Here is a 22,550-nt window from a genome sequence, read left to right as displayed (position 1 = left end):
TGCACGTCTCCAGGACTCTGGGCCGAGGGTTCACATCTGGGTTTACCCCTTGTTCACGTCCAGGCTTCCTCTGAGGATTCTACTGCCCTCATTGTCTTAGTCATTTGCCAGTTTGTTGAATTATTTCACATTCCAGCCTCATGTCACAGTCCTGTTTGTCTTGTAGTTTTTTGACCTTACATGTTTTCTCTGACCGCCGCCTCGCTGTAACCTTGAACTCTGCTCGTTTTTGACTCTGTCTTTTGTACACCTTGACGCTGTGTTTGGCCTCTGCTTGTTTTTTGAACCACGCCTCAGCTTGTACCTGCCTGATACCTCTGCCACACTGATCTCTTGCAAGTATCCCAAATAAAGCCTCTTTAGTCACTCCAAACCTTTGTGTATGTGAGTCAGCATATGCTTCCATCTACCCTCTGTGCCAAGCCTCCTCGAACCATGACATTAAATCTTTTTTGACAGAGTTATGAATGTTAAAAATTTGCTCAATGTTAAAGTAAATGGATTTTTCCAAGTTTTCAAGATTTTTCCTAACTTTAACCTATGACCTTGAAAATTTAATCAGTTCTTGCCTATCAGGATACGAATCCTGTCAAAACTTGGTGACGATATATGAAAAAATGTTGGTTACAGGCTTGTCACAAACAGACAGGGACAAAAACATGACCTCTGCTCAACGTCGTTGGCAGAGGTAAACAACAAACAGTCCTAAAACTAGGAGCAGCAGCATCACCTTGCTGATGGGACTCTTGCGGAGGTTGGCTTTAAGGATGCTGATCCTGCTCTTCTCATCGGGCAGTGGGATGTAGATTAGCTGATCCAGTCGGCCAGGTCTCAGGATAGCAGGATCAATAATGTCTGGTCTGTTTGTGGCTCCGATGATAAAGACGTTCTTTTGCTGGACATTCCATCCATCTCTGTCAGGATCTGGTTGATGACACGATCAGCGGCTCCACCACCATCACCCACGTTGCCACCACGAGCTTTGGCTATGGAATCCAGTTCATCAAAGAAGAGCACGCATGGGGCTGCCTGGCGAGCCTGAAAACAACAAGGTGGTTGTGCAGAGACGGTGCTGAAATTGTTTTTGTCATGAAAGTTACAGAATACCCTAAAGCATTAGTATTAACACCCCCGCCAAATCATCCATTCTCTTACTTTGTCAAATATCTCTCTGACGTTAGCCTCAGACTCTCCAAACCACATGGTAAGCAGCTCAGGTCCTTTGATGGAGATGAAATTGGCCTGGCACTCATTGGCAATGGCTTTGGCCAACAGGGTTTTACCACAACCAGGGGGACCATAGAACAGCACACCTTTGGATGGGGTCATGCCAAACTTCAGGAACTTGTCTGGGTGCTCCACTGGATACTGAAATTAAGGAGAAGAAAAGGACAACAAAGGCAATGCCTCTGAATACTTTTTGATGGCTTTCAGATATGCTGTCTGTGAAACTGTTCATACCTGTACCAACTCCTGCAGCTCTCGCTTAACATCTTCCAATCCACCAATGTCTTCCCAGCTAATGTTGGGAACCTCAACAACAGTCTCCCTCAGTGCTGATGGGTTGCTCTGGCTGAGTGCCCACTGCATCAGTGTTGAAAATGTTAGGAAAGGTTCAGATGACCGATACAGGCCAAATGAAAATATTCACACCCTTTAGAATAAAGAACATTATTGCAATCACCTTGAAGTCATCCATAGTGACAGCCAGAGAGTTCATAACTTCAGCATCAATGGTCTCATCTTCAAGGTCAATCAGATCCATCTTCTTCCTGATGGCCTGCAGAGCTGCCTCTGAGCAGAGGGCAGCCAGATCTGCACCCACATGTCCATGGGTCTCATTAGCTACCTGCATACACAAACAGCCATTACTCACTGGCTTTTTACCTAATACATTTATGAAGTACAAATATGAAACTGCGATTGTAATATAAAGCTTAAGACAGCAATGGTATTTGTACACACATCAGCCTTTTCCATAATGTGGGAAGGCAGGTTTCAAAATTACACATTCTGACAAATCACAGTATCCAATTTCAAATAGCGCAACGGTAGCGATGATGGTCAAGCGGTGGCATTATAACCAGTGGATCCTCGGTTCAAATGCCCATCAGTCCGGCAAATCACTATGGGCCCTTGGGCAAGGTCCTTGATCCCCAAACTGCTTCCAGTGTGCAATTGAGCACCTTGGCTACCAATACTCTGACATCAATGTGTGTGAGAGAATGTGAGAAAGCATTTTGACCATGAAAGCACTATAAAAAATGCAGTCCATTAACTAGGATGTTGAGCAGCCATCCCACGATAGTCTGACAGGCTGGTATCTTCAGTGAGTGTAATCCTGCTTTTTGTCAGACCAACAGTTTGTCATGAAGAATCGCATGTGTACAAACCTGTTCCAAGTCAACATCATCAGCCAGCTTCATGTTCTTTGTGTGAATCTGGAGGATCTCCAACCTGCCAGTCGCATCAGGGATACCGATGTCCACTTCCCTATCAAAACGTCCTGAGGCAGAAACACAAGAGGTCAAAATGAGACAACCCTACACAATTTAGAGCAACTGTCTGCAACTGTCCAAACAGCCATTTTTGCCCCGTCTCCCACAAATAAAATGCTTCTGGAGTCGCAAAACATATTTGACTCTTAAAGAAAAAGAAAATCCACTGATAAAATACAGCTGGAAAGATAGACTGTCTTAGAAACTAATCACTGATACGTATCAATGAAAATAAGGGGCTCTTACAACTGAAATCTCGCCATGGTGAACACACGCTGATGTAAAAGTCCTCTCTCCCTCGCTCGCAGTTTTCTTGCTGAGCAAACACGAAGCCTTTCAACTGCAAAATAAACTGTTTCTAAATGTATCATCAGCGGCGCTCATGAGAGTAACTCTGGGTACACTGAAGGATTTCGGTGGTCTCCCCCCTCTCGTCAGCTGTCCTCAGCTGTGTTCTGAGCTGTTGTGAAAGTGTTTCACAGCCTCGGGACATTGAAGCGGCTGATTTTCAGTAACAATTCAGTTCATTTTCAGCAAATCTGTGCTCGGCGGCACAGACCATTTGAACCCGAGACCCAGGCGGAAATTTGCAGTTACCGATGGCTTAACTCTCAGCTGAGGTGCGTGGAAGAAACAGCTCTCCTTCAGCTCAGAAACCTCCCCCTACCCCTCCTCTCCTCCTGTTCAGCATTAAACAGCGCAGAGAGCAGGCAGCATGAGAGAGGTTTCACACACGTGGTTTCTCTCAAGTATTGGAAAATCCCGATCCGCAAATTACGTTGGTATCAGGACCCGATACCGATCCAGGATGTTGACTGCCGCTTATGTGCTTTGCCCCTTCTATACTGAAGAGCGACACTGGTGGAGTGTTGAACCTCCGTGCCCATGTGACATCACACATTGCTTATAGCAGACGGCATGGCAGCCTGCTGGTAGCTTTTGACTAGCCATACAAAAACGCTCATACCTTTAGCATAAATGATCACACATGCCTACAACTTTTCATATGGGTTCTCAATACTAACTTAACTTTTCCTTTAAAATTAATAAAGACAACACAGCTTAAGAAGAGAGAGAGAGAGAAAATCAACTATAGCTTTCTTCTTTTTTTTTTTTTTTTTTTTTTCTTTTTTTTTAAATGGTGCGTTTACATATAAGCAAGATGTGTTACGAATGTCATTTTTCTGTCATTCTTGGCACATTCCTGACATTCTTGTCATGACTTAATGCATCTGAATAGCTTTCTTAATAGTGCCTGTTGGTGCGTGATATTCTTGATATTTGTGGAGCATGTTTTTGGCTGTCAAAATTCCACGAATGTCACACACCACACTCATTTGGTCTCACGTCGTGGAGATCGGAAACTGTCAGGTTTTGACACGACTTGTAACGTGGCGTCATATTTCACTGCGCGCCATAACGAATGAGTTTTCTGTCACGTGTGCACAATTAAACTCAGCTCCACAGCGTTCAGTTTGATGCAGTATGCCGAAGAGGAACAGTGACGCAGTCAGCCAAGTGTTGTTCCACAGTTCCTGCTGAAGCTCCTCAGGATGCTCCTGCAGGTGTTCCACCTGCTGTTTTAACCGATGAGCAGGAGAATGAGTCTGAGCCAGAGGAGTGAGAGGAGACTCATGTGCAGCCAGACATCTCTGCACCTCCTACAGTTCAGCGGAGGAAGAAGCATGCGCACAATTAAACCCTGCTACACCGCATTCAGTTTGACTGCTGACACCAAGTCGGCTAAAAGTCTCATTTCAGTGCTCCTCAGCGCGCTCCTGCATCTGCCTGATGTTTGGGAAAACGCATGAGACGAGAGCCGCATGAAGCCACACATCTGGCTCTTTCCGTCGCCTCCTCCTCCTCCTCTCTGCACCACTCCATGGCACAGAGCACAACTATGCATGCAGTCACAAAGTTCTTCTGAAAAACTGGAGCGGTCTGAATTGTTAGCAACGGTTGGATGAATATGGGTGGGTATGGAGACAATTCACCTCGTTCACAACGTGGCAGAACCCAACGATGCGCTTTACGCGCAATAACGCGGAACATTATTCTTGACCGTGCATAATGGTTCCTGATAATTCTCCAGCAACACGTGCCATTAATCCTAACGTGTGGTAACAGGTTGCAACAGTTCCTGAGGAAACCCGACGCCTCTGCCCTGAATCATCACATTCGTGATCAGCGGCTAAGAACTTCGTGGCATTCATGACTTGTCGTTGTGTGTAAACACAGCATAAAACCCCAAATTAGAAAAAGTTTGGATGATATGGAAAATGTGTTGGTGGTGTGTGTGTGTGTCCAGGGGGAACATAATGGTCCTTACATTTTGTTTGACTTCTATTTCACTGTAGACCGTATGAACACAAGATTTTTGCGTGTTCAACTTCATTTAATTTGTGAATATACATCTATTCCTGCATTTAAGGCCTGCAACACATTCGAAAATAATAATAACAAAAAAGGATGGAGAGGGACAATTTATTCTAAATGTAATAATTAAGTCATTACTTTTACAGCCATTTTTTTTAAAAGACATGCAAGGGGATGGACACGTGATTATTTCCAAGTGACTGAATATGGTTTGGACTTTGTTTACATCAATCACTAAGAAATATCAACAGTATGGTACTGTGTGGTAAATCTGTGTCAAGTGGGCAGTTTCAAAAACGAAGTGTCCATGCTGGAAGGAGACGAGTGCGGAAGTAACCAAAACACACTTACAAAGCTTAATCAATGGTTGGAAAAAAAAAAAAAAAAGACACGACAGAAATGTGAAAACCACAAGAAAATGATCATGTTGACAGATCTGTCTACATCGGATACTGACATCTGACACCTTCCACTAGAAAGTCCAGTTACCATTTTACAAATGTTATTCCACCCTTAAGAGATAAATTACCAAATCTTCTCAGAGCTGGATCGATGCTGTTTGGTCTGTTGGTGGCAGCCATGACAATGACATGAGCTCTCTGTTTTAGGCCATCCATTAAGGTCAGAAGCTGAGAAACAATGCGCCTCTCCACCTCACCATGAGTCTATAAAAGGAAAAACACAAAAACTTACTACGTCATAGGACATTGCAAAATGCCACTCACTCAGTTTCTATCAGCTACATACGTCTACATTTTTATTATATGACTACGACGCTACGCATACTCTGGCTGATTTCCTGTCTGATATTTTCCCATATCAGACTGTTACAATGACTATCCCTCCAGATCGCTTATCATATTTGTTACAAACCAGAAATCTAAAAAACACGATTAGAAAAACCAAGTACTTCATAAGTATCTAAACAGCATCAGAAAAAAAAAGAAAAAAGATTGAAAGCTTGCTGCTAACCTGACCATCTTTTAAGCAAGTTCTTCATGGAGGTGAAGCGAAAAAGTCTGACTACGAGCCCAAAACCGTCACCAGCTTTAACATTCAGGCGATATCATTAAGTTTGTGTGTTTATATTATATACACATATAATAAACAAACTATTAACCTCCCTTACTCTGTTAATAATCCTTTAATATATACATTGTATATATATATATATATATATATATACACACACACACACACACACACACACACACACACACACACTTGTATGCAAAAGTTTGGGCACCACTGATAATTTTCATGATTTTCCTTTATAAATAATTGGTTGTCTGGATCAGAAATTTCAGTTAAATATATTATATAGCAGACAAACGCAATGATATCTGAGAAGTGAAATGAAGTTTCTAGTATTAGTATAGTAGTATAGTACAGAAAGTGTGCAATAATTATTTAAAGAAAATTGGGTGGGTGCATAAATTTGGGCACCCTTGTCATTTTATTGATTTTACTACATTTAGTACTAATTATTGGAACCTAAAATTGGTTTGGTAAGCTCACTGACCCTTGACCGCCTTACACAGGTGAATCCAATCATGAGAAAGGCTATTTAACCCTCTGGGGTCCAAGGGCATTTTTTGGACAGTTCACTCGCCTGGCATAAATTTTTTATTATTGCTGGTAAAAGCTCACCCTGCATCCCACAGTCAAGTAGTATGTCTCTTTTTTCCAGGACAACCTGTACTTTCAGAATATATATGCTATAGTGGTGTTTTATAAGTGCAATAAAGATTTACAATCAAAAGAAATAAAAAAATAATAAAACAGAAAATAATTTTCACACATTTATTCAAAACACATAGCAAACTATAATAAACAACTATTTTGACACTTTATAAAAGGTATTTGGGGGTCTTGTACAAAACAATGTAAAAAAAAAATAAAGGTTCTAACAATCAAGACAAAGGCACATTTTGAACAATATATACAAAATGGTCTGTGCGTTTTACTGCTCTTCACTGCTCTTTATGCATCAATTATGAGAGCCATATTCAACCATAACACAAACTTCACAACAAATAGTGAAGTATCTCATCCACTGAGACTCTTTGGCTCACCACGCAAGATTACTCTGCCATGCAAGTGAATAATGGAAAACCATGTGTCGGTGAACCAATTCCTGATTGGACACTCACATTGCACACATCATCATACAGCTTCTATGTGGAGTACAAACATGGTGGATGGCTGGCTCAAAAGTCCGTGGAGTTTACTTTACAGCAAAAAAGTTTCTATCTCATATCATTAAAAGGTTATTTATAATTTAGTAAAACTTGTACTCAGCCATCATATACAACAGCGTCAGCCCCAGAGACCGAAGGTGGCCATTTGCAAAAGTTTCCCCTTTGCATCTCTTCTAAAGAGTGGCAACATGGGAGCCTCTAAACAACTCTCAAATGACCTGAAAACAAAGACTGTTCAACATCATGGTTTAGGAGAAGGATACAAAAAGCTATCTCAGCTGTCAGTTTCCACTGTGAGGAACATAGTAAGGAAATGGAAGACCGCAGGCACAGTACTAGTTAAGGCCCGAAGTGGCAGGCCAAGAAAAATCTCAGATAAGCTGAAGTGAAGGATGGTGAGAATAGTCATAGTCAACCCACAGACCTGCTCCAAAGACCTACAACATGATCTTGCTGCAGATAGTGTCTCTGTGCATCGTTCAACTACACAGCACACTTTGCACAAGGAGATCCTGTATGATGCTGTAATGGGGAAGAAGCCTTTTCTGTGTACACACCACAAACAGAGTCGCTTGAGGTATGCTAAAGCACATTTGGACAAGCCAGCTTTATTTTGGAATAAGGTGCTGTGGACTGATAAAACTAAAATTTAGATATTTGGACATATCCAATGAAAGGCTCATTAAAAGCCTGCTAACGAGTCTTTCATTGGATTCAGGTGTGTTGGAGCAGGGAGACAACTAAGAGTATCAGGAAGGTAGCTCGAGAGGACCGAACTTGAGCACCCCTGTACTAAGGCATTCATGCAGAGGAACAAGTAAAACGTTTTGGCATGGCCATCTCAGTCCCCAGATCTGAATATTATTGAAAATCTGTGGTGTGATTTTAAGCAGGCTGTCCATGCTCGGAAACCAACAAACCTGAGATGCTTTGTAAAGAAGAATGGTCCAAAATACCTTCAACCAGAATCCAGACTCTCACTGGAAGCTATAGGAAGCATTTAGAGGCTGTCATTTCTCAAAAAGGAGGCTCTACTAAATATTGATGTATTTTTTTCTGTTGGGGTGCCCAAATTTATGCACCTGCCTAATTTTGTTTAAAGAATTATTGCACACTTTCTGTAAATCCTATGAACTTCATTTCACTTCTCAAATATCAGTTTGTTTGCTATAGGCTATATTTAACTGAAACTGCTGATCCAAACAACCAATGATTTGTAAAGGTCATCAGGGGTGCCCAAACCTTTTATATTATATTATGTATATGTATATATATATATATATATATATATATACATACACACATACACACACACACATCTCACCTTCTCTCTTTTGGGAGCAATCGCATCAAGCTCATCAATGAAGATAATTGCTGGAGCATTCTTCTCTGCTTCCTCAAAGGCCTTCCTCAAGTTACTCTCACTCTCTCCTGCCAGCTTACTCATGATTTCAGGTCCTGAAATAGAAAACAAACACTTCTGATATCACAATAAACCTTAACCCCTTCTAAGCCTGTATACCCCATCAATGGGAAATTTTACTTTTTGTGAGATACTGACAAGCCAAAATGAAGAGGGTGGTAGGGGGTTAACCTCTTAGCACATACTAAGAACAAACAAAAATGCATACCATATAAACAAATATAATACAAAAATCTCAAGACGAGAGACATCCAATAAATCCAATAATTAATTTTTCAGCAAAATTACTTGTAGATGTTCAAGAAGCTCTCTAATACCATTCTGAACAGATTTATGAAACTCTTTGCATTAATTTCATTAATCAGTCACTCCAAAAAAGACTGCAGACTGGGCAAAGGCAGTATAACAAATAAAAAATTTAACTTAAGTAGCAATTAAATGGGTGGACTGAAGATGAACAGAGATAGCTGCACACCATTAATAAGGAAGAAGAAAGCTCCAGTTTCATTCGCCACAGCTCTGGCAATCAAGGTTTTTCCAGTTCCAGGCGGTCCGTACAGCAAGATTCCACGTGGTGGCTAGACAGGGATGACAGTTAAATATACTTTTAAAATGTGTTTTTAAACTTAATACTTACTGTACAAATAGGTGCATAATTTGAAAATAATGGTACAGTGATAGTCACTGTGTGCACATCGAGGCGCTTTTACTGAGTCGTGTATCTGCTCAGGAGGATCTGAAAGTGCTATATAAATAAAACTGTTACTACTATCACCACCACTACACAATGTTGAAACACCTTTTTCCAAAAATCATTAGTTACAATCTTACATCCCCTTAATTTCTCTTTAAGGATTTTAATAAAGTCTATTTTATTGTCTAATACTGTTTGTATTTAAAATTGAATAGGGATGCACCAATCCCAATACCAGTGTCGGACATCGGCCCAATCCCGTATTCATTTACTGGTACTTGTAATCACGAAACATCTCCGATACTACGTGACCCAATACCCCTTTATAGCAGCATGATGTCAACCTCTCAATGTGGGATTTTCATGCACATGCTCTGATGATAAGCCGTTACTTTTTTCATGTTTTGAACACTGCAGCTTAAACAATGATGCGGCTAATTTATGGATTTTTACAGGCTTTCATGAAATTTACTCATAAGTCAAAATACGTCCATCAATGCTGTCCAATAATTGGCTGAAAGCCGTGGTCCTCATGCGGAGAAAATTCACACACAGAGTAAAAACTTTTACCTGTTCGTGGAATTCATTATCATACGATCCTGAAGAAAAATAATCCACATAAAGCCTCCTGAGTTTGGAAAACATCATCTGAAAATACTTTAATTCCTTGTGTGGCTGAAAAAAGTTCCTCTGTGAGTTTGGCCACAATTCCTCCGCCAGAACTTAGATCAGGGTTTCAGTGACAGAGATTGTCCATCAGTTTGGTCAGTTTCAGCCCTTGGTATGGGTGTTCAGGCCGATGTGAGACCGGCTCGGGCCGCTACAGGTGTAATCCGTTTGTGGAATCTGTGGCGCTGCGTCTATATTAAAAAAGTGACGTGACCAGTGACTAAAAACCGATCTGATCCAAACCATGGGCTTTGTGACACATCACACACTGGCTAACTTTTCATTCACCCACCATTCCTGCATGGGTGTGCATAAAGAGGAAAGTAGCAGACATCGGAATGACTGTTAGGGCTACTTGCAGCTTTAAAATGATGCAATCTGAATTTCTGGTTTGAGTGATGGAGTAGTTAGACACGGTAAACCTGCTCTCTCAAAACAACCATAGTTATGCCACCAAATAACTCATTAAGTTGACTTTTTGAGTGAAGGGGTAAATGGGCGGGAGAAAAACCACTAAAGAGGGCTGTGAAATGAAAACTGTAAAATCTACTACATGAAATTCATTAAGACTGAAAAGACTGTTAAAGCATTTCAAAAACTACAGCTAAAGCTTGTAGATTTTTTTTTTTTTTGGAAATAGTGTTAAAATATCAATAACATACCTTATAGCAAAAAGTGATTCTTGTGTGAATTCCTGTAAATCCATTAAAAGCCATGTCTTTCTTTCAATGAAAGAAAAAGTATACATTAACAAAAAGTCACATATTATGTGAAATCGTATTTGAATAGCACAATGCCCATTTTCCAGTTCGAGAAAAATACTTAACCATACATAACTTTCTGGAGTCCAGGGTATAATTGGCCATCTTTGATTACTGTTGGTTTTACCTTCATAATTTACCTTAAAAAACTGTTTACTTTGCCTTGTTTGGTATAGGTTTTTTCAGCACAATGTCACCTATGTGACTTTACAGTTCTTGTGACTTTACAGTTCTTTTTTCTTTCTTTCGTGTTTATTTGATGAGGACAATGCACATTAATGAACACTTTGTACATTTTCATGACATAGTGTAAATATGCCAGAATTAGTTAAAAGCTACTTCCATCTGTAGTTCTCAGACACACAATGCACACTGGGGTCAATGCACATTGACATCATGCATTTCCACCAACGGGAAAGAGGAAGACTTTTCCCCTCCACCAGCCAAGTGTCAAATCAGCCCAACATTCACATGTGCATCAAAGGCAGCGCACATCCATAACCAAATACGTGGGTCTGTGAACATTTTATTTGGCTTTGAGTGTACCTTTCCTACCAAATGGCTGGGCTTTTCCACTAAATAATAAAAAGGGGAAATCACGGGTTTTCTTTCCCATTGTAATTGCACTGAGCAGAGAGGAGGAAGTGAGGAAAACCACCCGATGGGGCGTGGTGGACAAAGAACGCACAGAGTGGTGCTCCACACATTAAGTATTATTCAGGAAAAAACTTAGCAAAAACTATTAATCATTATTCAGGTTTTACTGGGTCTATCAACAAAATGTAAAAACTGGTATATAGATTAAAGTCTGCACTTTCAACAAACATTCAAACTGAACCAAAGTGTGGGGAATTTGATGGGAGGACCACTTAATTCCATCATGTGACTTTGACAAGTATGCATGTCGAATTACTCCAGAGAGTGAACATCCTGATGGCACAAGATGCAGTACGCTTTTGCCGGTTCTTTAATCTTTCAGATGTGTTCATGGCGGTATTCATTGCAGACTTTAAATTCAATCCAGCACCAATTCCATGGATTCTTGATTCCATCAAGAATCTTGGTTTGGCAGCATGCATTTGTGTTATATACAGGCACATCTGTTATATCATAGTTTGGGTCCCAACTACCATGCCTCTTGACAGAGAAGAAACTAAAGGTCATTAGGTTTGACTATACTCCTCTGGAAACAAATGTGGTCACCAGCCTGGCCTCCAAGTGACTGTCGCTGCAAGTGTCCTTCGGTGAAGTGAATGATTCTTACCTTGACTCCTATAGCCTTGAATAGTGCAGGGTGTCTAAGAGGCAACTCTACCATCTCTTTGATTTGCGCCAACTGCTTTCTCACACCTCCAATGTCATCATAGCCCACCTCATTTAGGGCCTCTTCCTCATCCTGCAATTAAAAACAAAATATTCAATCAAATTACAACAGTGTTTTGTGATAACTATCATGTTTGTACCTGCTACTCACCTCTCTTCTGATTGGCTCTCCTTCACAGTGGATTACTGTATCAGGTGCAACAATGCAATAGGGCGAGGGATCTGTTTCTACCACTTTAAATTCCACAGCACGCATGCCTCCTCTGACCAGGAAAATATCACCTACATAAGAACATACCACATTCATTTTCCCCCATTTCAACAGAAGCATGTGTCATTTGAGTAGAAGAGATTTATTAAAATAACTAGCAAGTGTGCACCAAGACAGCAGAAACTGAAACACACCTTTGCGGATTGGCCTGTAAGCCTCGAGAAAGTATGGCTTGAGGTAGACCTCAAACAGGTTTCCAGTAATTCCTTCAACTGTATCATCTAATGGAAGAACATGGATCCTCTTTCCATACTTCACATCAGGGCATGGCTGAATGCTAAGGAAAAACTGTTTACACTTAACATGCTTTCTTCAAGACTGGATAATGAAAAATATGAGATTTTCCCTCCCATCCTCTCACCTGATCACATCACCCAATCGAACCCTCAGATTGTTGCGAACAACCCTGTTCATGCGAACTTTTTCATCAGAGCATGTGTCATCTGAGAGGACAATGCACACAGTTTCCCGCCTCTTCTTGCCCTTCATAAGCACTGTGTCTCCACGGAAGAGTTGCAGCTCATCCATCTTGGCCTTCAGACACATTACAAAGATGATCAGTGCAGGATTCTCCATTTTACTACCATTAAGGAGTTAAAATATCATTTCCACAGACTGATTATCTATGGAAAACCCCTGAGGGTTAGCTAAAACAGCCATGCATGACAATACCTACCTGAGAAAGCGAGACCACACTGTTGTCCTCATTGATGGATTCATCAACAACCAGTCTGTTGGGCCTGCTCTTTTGCTTCAAAATTGCAGTGGCTAGATCATCATTTTTGGATCTGTAATGAGGTGGATATGAAAACATACTTTATGAGAAAGACTTAAAAGCTAGTGCAACAACCATATATTACAGAACTCTTACAATAAGAAAGCCCCCCCCCAAAATAAAAAAAATACAAAATGCAGTAAATGCCAATTTACGATTAACTATACCCATACCGCATTCTACACAAATTAAATGTGGGTTTCAGACCATACTTAAGTATGCTTGTACTAAATTATATTCTAACAGTGATGAGTGACATGGTAAAAGTACCCAAGATTTTGGTCAAGTAGCTTGTGCTAACTTCTGGGAGATTTATAGAGCACCAAAGTGATTCTGCAGTTATAATGTGGAATTGCAACGCAGAAAAAATTCAGAAGGGAGTAGAACTGGTTTAAAATAAATAAATAAATAAATAGATAGTGGAAGGGAAAATGGCCCTTGTGTCAAAGAAGAAATATTTCGGTGGTGACCCAGATTTGCTTAAATGTCTAACCTTTGTGGCAGAGAAATAATGGTGTTCATTATTACACAAGCAACATACATGTTAGCGCACCTACAAACCCTATTTGGACGACATCCTTTAAATACATTCAAAATTTGATATGGCTGCGCAATCTTCATAAAAATGTTCAAAACAGGTGTTTCAAAAGTTTTTGAATTATGTTTGAGTTTGCAGCACCTGCCAAAGGTGTTGGTATCATCTATAATCACACGCACTACCCATCATGTGATTCCAGCTTTACTTTCCCCTTTCCGTTGTATATTTCACCAGCAGGTGGCAGACACATCTATCAAGAAAGTATTACACAGACTAAAAAAGTTGATTTTCAATTGTTCTGGTGCATTAAGGTTGACTAATTTTCTTGACTAATTCTTTATAGGCCGTTTGATTTGGAGATGTACAAAATAAAGCACTCACTCATCTTGAACCGCTTACTCCAATTAAGGGTCACAGAGGGCTGGGGTATATCCCAACAGTCACAAAGTGTGAGGCAGGGGACACCCGTCTGTTGCAGAGCCACGTATAGACAGACAAACACACCGACACACACCTACGGACAATTATAAAGTTTCCAATTCACCTAACCGGCATGTTTTTGGATGTGGGAGGAAGCTGGAGCACCCGGAGGGAACCCACACAAACACAGGAAGAACATGTAAACTCCACAGGTGGAAATCGATCCCATGAACTTCTTGCTGTGATGCAACAGTGCTAACCCCCAAGTCACCGTCCTGCCCCACAAGATAAAGCATTTGTTGCATTTTCCGGTCAAAAAGATGCCTCTTGAAAACGAAAAAACATATACAAGTTGCACCGGATTTATCTATGTTATGAGCTCTTTGATTTTGTGCAGTGCTTCGTATATATTTTATTACTGGCATTTATTATTTTTATTATTGAATTTATTTTGTGTAGTGCTTTGATTCCAGTGACAGTTCTATATAAATAGTCATTATAATTACAATTATTAACAACAAAATTGTGAATTTTCAATATACAAGTCACACCGGAGCCTTCCAAATTAGTATTTAAAAACAAACAAACAAACAAAAAAAAAACCCTAAACCTTATAGTCCAGAAAATATGGCATAGTCTGAGTCACTACTTCCACAAGCTGGTCGTGATGGACTAACCCAGCAATCCACATATTTTACTGTATGAACCCTTTACAATTTACATACTAGTGCTGTTACATATGCTCATAGATAGCGTCCTCTCACCCCTTGCACCCCTCCCACAACATAGGCGATGATTAATAATATTAGACGATCACAGAATAAGAGGTATTCAAAACAGTAAATGGTTTAGAACAGGGGTGGGCATTGAGGGCCGAGACACTTAGGTTTTCCGTGCAACCAATCACCTCAGCAGGTGGGTTGCTGATGAGCTTCTCCTCTGAACATAAACACCTGGTTGTCAATGAAATCACCTGCTGAGGCGATTGGTTGCACGGAAAACCTGCAGTGTCTCGGCCCTTTATGGCATGATTGCCCACCCCTGGTTTATCAATCAATCAATCAATCAACTTTTTTCTTATATAGCGCCAAATCACAACAAACAGCCGCCCCAAGGCGCTCCATATTGTAAGGCAAGGCCATACAATAATTATGAAAAACCCCAACGGTCAAAACGACCCCCTATGAGCAAGCACTTGGCAACAGTGGGAAGGAGAAACTCCCTTTTAACAGGAAGAAACCTCCAGCAGAACCAGGCTCAGGGAGGGGCAGTCTTCTGCTGAGACTGGTTGGGGCTGAGGGAAAAAAACAGGAAAAAGACGTGCCGAGAAGGGGGGCAGAGATCGATCACTAATGATTAAATGCAGAGTGATGCATACGGAGCAAAAAGAGAAAGAAACAGTGCATCATGGGAACCCCCCCACAATCTACGTCTAAAGCAGCATAACCAAGGGATGGTCCAGGGTCACCCGATCCAGCCCTAACTATAAGCCTTAGCGAAAAGGAAAGTTTTAAGCCTAATCTTAAAAGTAGAGAGGGTATCTGTCTCCCTGATCTGAATTGGGAGCTGGTTCCACAGGAGAGGAGCCTGAAAGCTGAAGGCTCTGCCTCCCATTCTACTCTTACAAACCCTAGGAACTACAAGTAAGCCCGCAGTCTGAGAGCGAAGCGCTCTAATGGGGTAATATGGTACTACAAGGTCCCTAAGATAAGATGGGACCTGATTATTCAAAACCTTATAAGTAAGAAGAAGAATTTTAACTTCTATTCTAGAATTAACAGGAAGCCAATGAAGAGAGGCCAACACGGGTGAGATATGCTCTCTCCTGCTAGTCCCCGTCAGTACTCTAGCTGCAGCATTCTGAACCAACTGAAGGCTTTTTAGGGAACTTTTAGGACAACCTGATAATAATGAATTACAATAGTCCAGCCTAGAGGAAATAAATGCATGAATTAGTTTTTCAGCATCACTCTGAGACAAGACCTTTCTGATTTTAGAGATATTGCGTAAATGCAAAAAGGCAGTCCTACATATTTGTTTAATATGCGCTTTGAATGACATATCCTGATCAAAAATGACTCCAAGATTTCTCACAGTATTACTAGAGATCAGGGAAATGCCATCCAGAGTAACGATCTGGTTAGACACCATGCTTCTAAGATTTGTGGGGCCAAGTACAATAACTTCAGTTTTATCTGAGTTTAAAAGCAGGAAATTAGAGGTCATCCATGTCTTTATGTCTGTAAGACAATCCTGCAGTTTAGCTAATTGGTGTGTATCCTCTGGCTTCATGGATAGATAAAGCTGGGTATCATCTGCGTAACAATGAAAATTTAAGCAATACCGTCTAATAATACTGCCTAAGGGAAGCATGTATAAAGTGAATAAAATTGGTCCTAGCACAGAACCTTGTGGAACTCCATAATTAACTTTAGTCTGTGAAGAATATTCCCCATTTAGTTTAGAAGCTGTTGATTTTGAGACTCTTCACAAGAAGGAGTTTGGCAATCTTAGAGGTCACTCTCGCACACTGGAAGTATCCAGATGTTAAAATCTCCCGAAACTTCCTGTATAATCAATTGTGTCGGTAGCATGGTCCAAGCAGAGAATCACCCCTTTGAGTCTGGTCTGCTTGAGGTTTCTTCCTCAAATCATCAGAGGGAGCTTTTCCTTACCACGGTCGCCTGTGTGCTTGCTCTAGGGGTTGGTAAGGTTAGACCTTACTTGTGTGAAGCGCCTTGAAGCAACTTTGTTGCAATGTGGGTTATATAAATTAAAATAAATTGAAACTGAAAAATGAGAACAAAATATTTCTTCAGTAAGAGTGGTGTGCCAATTAAAGTCTGCCGGAGTTAATAGTGTCAACCGTTTTAAGAACGATGACTTTTTGTCCCTTGGTTATTGATTTCATGGTTTTAGGTTTGATTTTTACCAGGGGCCATCAAATATGTCCATTGGGTATTGAGAAGGCTTTTCGTCCGTCCGGGCTCAGCATACGGCCAGTCCTATTACTGATTGACTCTTGAAATTCAAAGGAAAAATTCTTTGGTCAAGTTCAAAGACGGTTAACCTCAATGTATTTTAAGAGGTTAAAAGTCACATTCTGTTTCAAGCTGATCCGTTTTATTTTGTCTGTTTAGCTTTTACATAATATATGAGAAACATGTATATAGTGAGAAAAACACTTCTAAAACTGAAAACACTGTTTTTGCAACCCGATAACACTTCTGGAAGGAATGTTTCTGTGTAGGCTCTCAGTTGTCCAGGTGGTTTCCATAGTAGAGAAGCTTGAATCTTCGACTGGACTGGGTTGCTTGACGTGAGGACGTTTCGCTTCAAATCACAGAAGCTTCCTCAGCTAAAATTCTTGCTCTGGTAGTCTGACTTCTGTCTTGACTCTTGTAGAGAAGAATAAACCAGAAGCCAACAAAAGCTGGAGTTTTTAACCTAACCAGACCCCTCCTACCGAGAGGCCAACTGCTATAGGCTAGTGACTAAACAATAGCTCTAATTAGCACCTATTGTGCTCTAGTTAGCACGCTCCTAATAATGGGATGGAAGCCTCCCCTGATGGCTCCCTTGACGACTCTCCTGATGACGTGAATGACTCATTACCAAGAACAAAGGACTGAAACTGCTTTGACCTGAGTACCCCATTGTAAACAGGGGACAAAGCGTGTCTGAGACCCGCCCCCCCGGTTAAGGCTTGGTTTCAACTGTTTTACAAAGATACTTCCTTGACACCTCTCTCAAACCATTTCTTCTCTCTGGCTAAGATTTTAACTTCCTTGTCCTCAAACATGTGGTTAGTGTCATTCAGGTGGAGATGAACTGCAGACTGAGGTCCACTGGCGACCTCTCTGCGGTGCTGGTATAGCCTCTTGTTTAAAGGTTGTTTAGTCTCACCTATGTAGTGTTCATTACAGTTTTCCTGACATCTGATATAATACACTACATTGCTCTGTAACTAGGGATCCTGTCCTTAGGGTGAACTAATTTCTGTCTCAAGGTGTTAACCGGTTTAAAGTAAACTGGGATTTTGTGCTGTCTGAAGATCCTCTGTAGTTTTTCCCCTACTCCTGCTAAATAAGGGAGAGACACTCTTCTTCTTGTCTCCATCTCCTGTCTTTCTGGTCTCTTTGTTTTCTGGGACTTCTGCACTTTGTCCAGGGACCATCGTGTGAGGGCTTTCCGTACAAGTTCTTGTTCTTTAGCCCTTCCCTCTGCAGTTGTGGGCACCTGTAGGGCTCTGTGTTGAAGAGTCCTGATCACCCCGAGCTTGTGTTCAAGGGGGTGGTTTGAGCCAAAGAGCAAATATTGGTCAGTGTGAGTGGGTTTTCTGTAAACCTCTGTCTGGAGCTGCCTGTTCTCTCCAATCGTAACATCACAGTCCAAGAAGGTTAAATGGTTGTTTCTGGCATCCTCACGTGTGAACTTGATATTGGAATCCACCGAATTGATGTGTTCTGTAAAGTCCTCAACCTCCTGTTGCGTGATTTTAACCCATGTGTCATCGACATATCTGAACCAGTGACTGGGAGAGATGCCCGTGAACGACATCAAGGCTGTCTTCTCCACTTGCTCCATGTACAGATTGGCCACAATGGGGGATACCGGAGACCCCATCGCACAACCATGGTCTGCCTGTAGTAATTCCCCCTAAACAGGAAATACGTGGTGTTAAGACAGATCTTCAAGAGTTGGCAGATGTGGTCTGGTGTGAGTTTGGTCCTTTCAGGTAGAGACACATCCTCCAGCAGTCTTTGCCTCACAGCTGAGATGGCCTCAGCGGTGGGGATGGCCAAGCACCTCAAGTGGATTTTGGCTCCTCTAGTGGGTAACTCAGACCACCATGTGGAGAACACACAAGATTTTGTGTTGTGTGGAAAAAAAATGGCAAGAACATTAGGTAGTAAAAATAAATTAATAATTGGGGGAATCACAGTTTGATCATAAAAAAAAAAAAAAAAAAAAAATGTATACTTCGTAGTTCATAATTTCCTACTACACTGAATCTCAATTCTGAGGCTGTTCTGTTATTCATTCATACACTTAATATTCATGTTCTGAGTTTATAAAAAAAAAAAAAAACTTGTTCTGTAAATTAGTTCCTTTACTATTGTGATCAAAAACATTGAATCTCAATTCTAATGCTGTTCTGTAAATATTCATTCATACACTTAAGAATATTCATGTTCTGAGTTCATAAGAAACTTGTTCTGTAAACAGTTCTTACTTTTGTGATCAAAAACATTGATTTGAATCTCAATTTTGAGGCTGTTCTGTAAATAGTTTTCAAATAAATATAGCAACTTCTGATCAATCCGTATCAATTTCAGACAATGTACTGATTTAAGCCCCACCCATTCCAGGTTACACCACAATCACTTCCAGTTTAGGCCCCACCCACTACAAGTACAGATACGGATACAGACAATTTAGATGGGTGAACAGATACAGATAGTGGTGTACTAGCTCATCCCAACTAATTTTTCTTAAAATATTAGCCCTATCAACTTTCCATTTTTGCAGCGTTCATCCTTGACCCAAAATACATAAGCATATCAAATGTCAGCTCTCCCCAGTTTCTCCATGATCAAAGCCACACATGCACGCATACAGAGGCCACTTGGCTATTATAATGTAGATGACTTCACGCTATTGACCAGTTGCAAATTCCGAGACGCTGTGGCCTAGGTCGTCAGCCAGCGGCATGTCAAAGACCCCCCCCCGAACAGACACTAACTGCCAGAACGCTCGTAGCACGGGCCGAGGCAGAGGATTAGCAGCAATCTTCCATTCCAGCTTATTAATTAATCAAAAACCCAGACAGAGCTTTAATTCATTTGAAAGCTTGACTCTTAGTCTTGTCCATCCAAATTGGAAGTCCCAAAAAACAATTTTATTTGTTATTATCTATCGTCCACCTGGTCGTTACTGTGAGTTTCTCTGTGAATTTTCAGACCTTTTGTCTGACTTAGTGCTTAGCTCAGATAAGATAATTATAGTGGGCGACTTTAACATCCACACAGATGCTGAGAATGACAGCCTCAACACTGCATTTAATCTATTATTAGACTCAATTGGCTTTGCTCAAAATGTAAATGAGTCCACCCACCACTTTAATCATATCTTAGATCTTGTTCTGACTTATGGTATGGAAATTGAAGACTTAACAGTATTCCCTGAAAACTCACTTCTGTCTGACCATTTCTTAATAACATTTACATTTACTCTGATGGACTACCCAGCAGTGGGGAATAAGTTTCATTACACTAGAAGTCTTTCAGAAAGCACTGTAACTAGGTTTAAGGATATGATTCCTTCTTTATGTTCTCTAATGCCATATACCAACACAGTGTAGAGTAGCTACCTAAACTCTGTAAGTGATATAATAGAGTATCTCGTCAATAGTGTTACATCCTCATTGAAGACAACTTTGGATGCTGTAGCTCCTCTGAAAAAGAGAGCTTTAAATCAGAAGTGCCTGACTCCATGGTATAACTCACAAACTCGCAGCTTAAAGCAGATAACCCGTAAGTTGGAGAGGAAATGGCATCTCACTAATTTAGAAGATCTTCACTTAGCCTGGAAAAAGAGTCTGTTGCTCTATAAAAAAGCCCTCCGTAAAGCTAGGACATCTTACTACTCATCACTAATTGAAGAAAATAAGAACAACCCCAGGTTTCTTTTCAGCACTGTAGTCAGGCTGACAAAGAGTCAGAGCTCTATTGAGCCGAGTATTCCTTTAACTTTAACTAGTAATGACTTCATGACTTTCTCTGCTAATAAAATTTTAACTATTAGAGAAAAAAATGACTCAACCATCCCAAAGATGTATCGTTATCCTTGGCTGCTTTCAGTGATGCCGGTATTTGGTTAGACTCTTTCTCTCCGATTGTTCTGTCTGAGTTATTTTCATTAGTTACTTCATCCAAACCATCAACATGTCTATTAGACCCCATTCCTACCAGACTGCTCAAGGAAGCCCTACCATTATTTAATGCTTCGATCTTAAATATGATCAATCTATCTTTAGTAGTTGGCTATGTACCACAGGCTTTTAAGGTGGCAGTAATTAAACCATTACTTAAAAAGCCATCACTTGACCCAGCTATCTTAGCTAATTATAGGCCAATCTCCAACCTTCCTTTTCTCTCAAAAATTCTTGAAAGGGTAGTTGTAAAACAGCTAACTGATCATCTGCAGAGGAATGGTCTATTTGAAGAGTTTCAGTCAGGTTTTAGAATTTATCATAGTACAGAAACAGCATTAGTGAAGGTTACAAATGATCTTCTTATGGCCTCAGACAGTGGACTCATCTCTGTGCTTGTTCTGTTAGACCTCAGTGCTGCTTTTGATACTGTTGACCATAAAATTTTATTACATAGATTAGAGCATGCCATAGGTATTAAAGGCACTGCGCTGCGGTGGTTTGAATCATATTTATCTAATAGATTACAATTTGTTCATGTAAATGGGGAATCTTCACAGACTAAGGTTAATTATGGAGTTCCACAAGGTTCTGTGCTAGGACCAATTTTATTCACTTTATACATGCTTCCCTTAGGCAGTATTATTAGACGGCATTGCTTAAATTTTCATTGTTACGCAGATGATATCCAGCTTTATCTATCCATGAAGCCAGAGGACACACCAATTAGCTAAACTGCAGGATTGTCTTACAGACATAAAGACATGGATGACCTCTAATTTCCTGCTTTTAAACTCAGATAAAACTGAAGTTATTGTACTTGGCCCCACAAATCTTAGAAACATGGTGTCTAACCAGATCCTTACTCTGGATGGCATTACCCTGACCTCTAGAAATACTGTGAGAAATCTTGGAGTCATTTTTGATCAGGATATGTCATTCAAAGCACATATTAAACAAATATGTGGGACTGCTTTTTTGCATTTGCACAATATCTCTAAAATTAGAAAGGTCTTGTCTCAGAGTGATGCTGAAAAACTAATTCATGCATTTATTTCCTCTAGGCTGGACTATTGTAATTCATTATCATCAGGTTGTCCTAAAAGTTCCCTGAAAAGCCTTCAGTTAATTCAAAATGCTGCAGCTAGAGTACTAACGGGGACTAGAAGGAGAGAGCATATCTCACCAATATTGGCCTCTCTTCATTGGCTTCCTGTTAATTCTAGAATAGAATTTAAAATTCTTCTTCTTACTTATAAGGTTTTGAATAATCAGGTCCCATCTTATCTTAGGGACCTCATAGTACCATATCACCCCAATAGAGCGCTTCGCTCTCAGACTGCAGGCTTACTTGTAGTTCCTAGGGTTTGTAAGAGTAGAATGGGAGGCAGAGCCTTCAGCTTTCAGGCTCCTCTCCTGTGGAACCAGCTCCCAATTCAGATCAGGGAGACAGACACCCTCTCTACTTTTAAGATTAGGCTTAAAACTTTCCTTTTTGCTAAAGCTTATAGTTAGGGCTGGATCAGGTGACCCTGAACCATCCCTTAGTTATGCTGCTATAGACTTAGACTGCTGGGGGGTTCCCATGACGCACTGAGTGTTTCTCTTTTTGCTCTGTATGCACCACTCTGCATTTAATCATTAGTGATTGATCTCTGCTCCCCTCC

At 40.6% G+C, this 22,550-nt stretch overlaps 1 protein-coding gene across 1 annotated transcript in view; it reads right to left on the bottom strand.

Annotated features, from left to right (window-relative positions):
* vcp (valosin containing protein) overlaps nucleotides 1-22,550 on the bottom strand; it is a 40,980-nt gene that overhangs the window by 7,918 nt on the left and 10,512 nt on the right. The window contains 14 exon segments of the mRNA XM_034170161.1: nucleotides 731-897; nucleotides 900-1,038; nucleotides 1,156-1,368; nucleotides 1,462-1,584; nucleotides 1,685-1,849; nucleotides 2,394-2,506; nucleotides 5,404-5,539; nucleotides 8,400-8,533; nucleotides 8,974-9,076; nucleotides 11,887-12,018; nucleotides 12,097-12,227; nucleotides 12,351-12,493; nucleotides 12,578-12,750; nucleotides 12,893-13,004. Of these exon segments, the coding sequence (XP_034026052.1) occupies nucleotides 731-897; nucleotides 900-1,038; nucleotides 1,156-1,368; nucleotides 1,462-1,584; nucleotides 1,685-1,849; nucleotides 2,394-2,506; nucleotides 5,404-5,539; nucleotides 8,400-8,533; nucleotides 8,974-9,076; nucleotides 11,887-12,018; nucleotides 12,097-12,227; nucleotides 12,351-12,493; nucleotides 12,578-12,750; nucleotides 12,893-13,004 (1,984 nt within the window).

The sequence above is a fragment of the Thalassophryne amazonica genome, chromosome 5 (genome assembly GCF_902500255.1).
Source record: "Thalassophryne amazonica chromosome 5, fThaAma1.1, whole genome shotgun sequence".
In the NCBI taxonomy this organism is placed as follows: domain Eukaryota; kingdom Metazoa; phylum Chordata; class Actinopteri; order Batrachoidiformes; family Batrachoididae; genus Thalassophryne; species Thalassophryne amazonica.
Note: the sequence above shows the minus strand (reverse complement) of the source record. Positions and strands in the feature narration are given on the sequence as shown.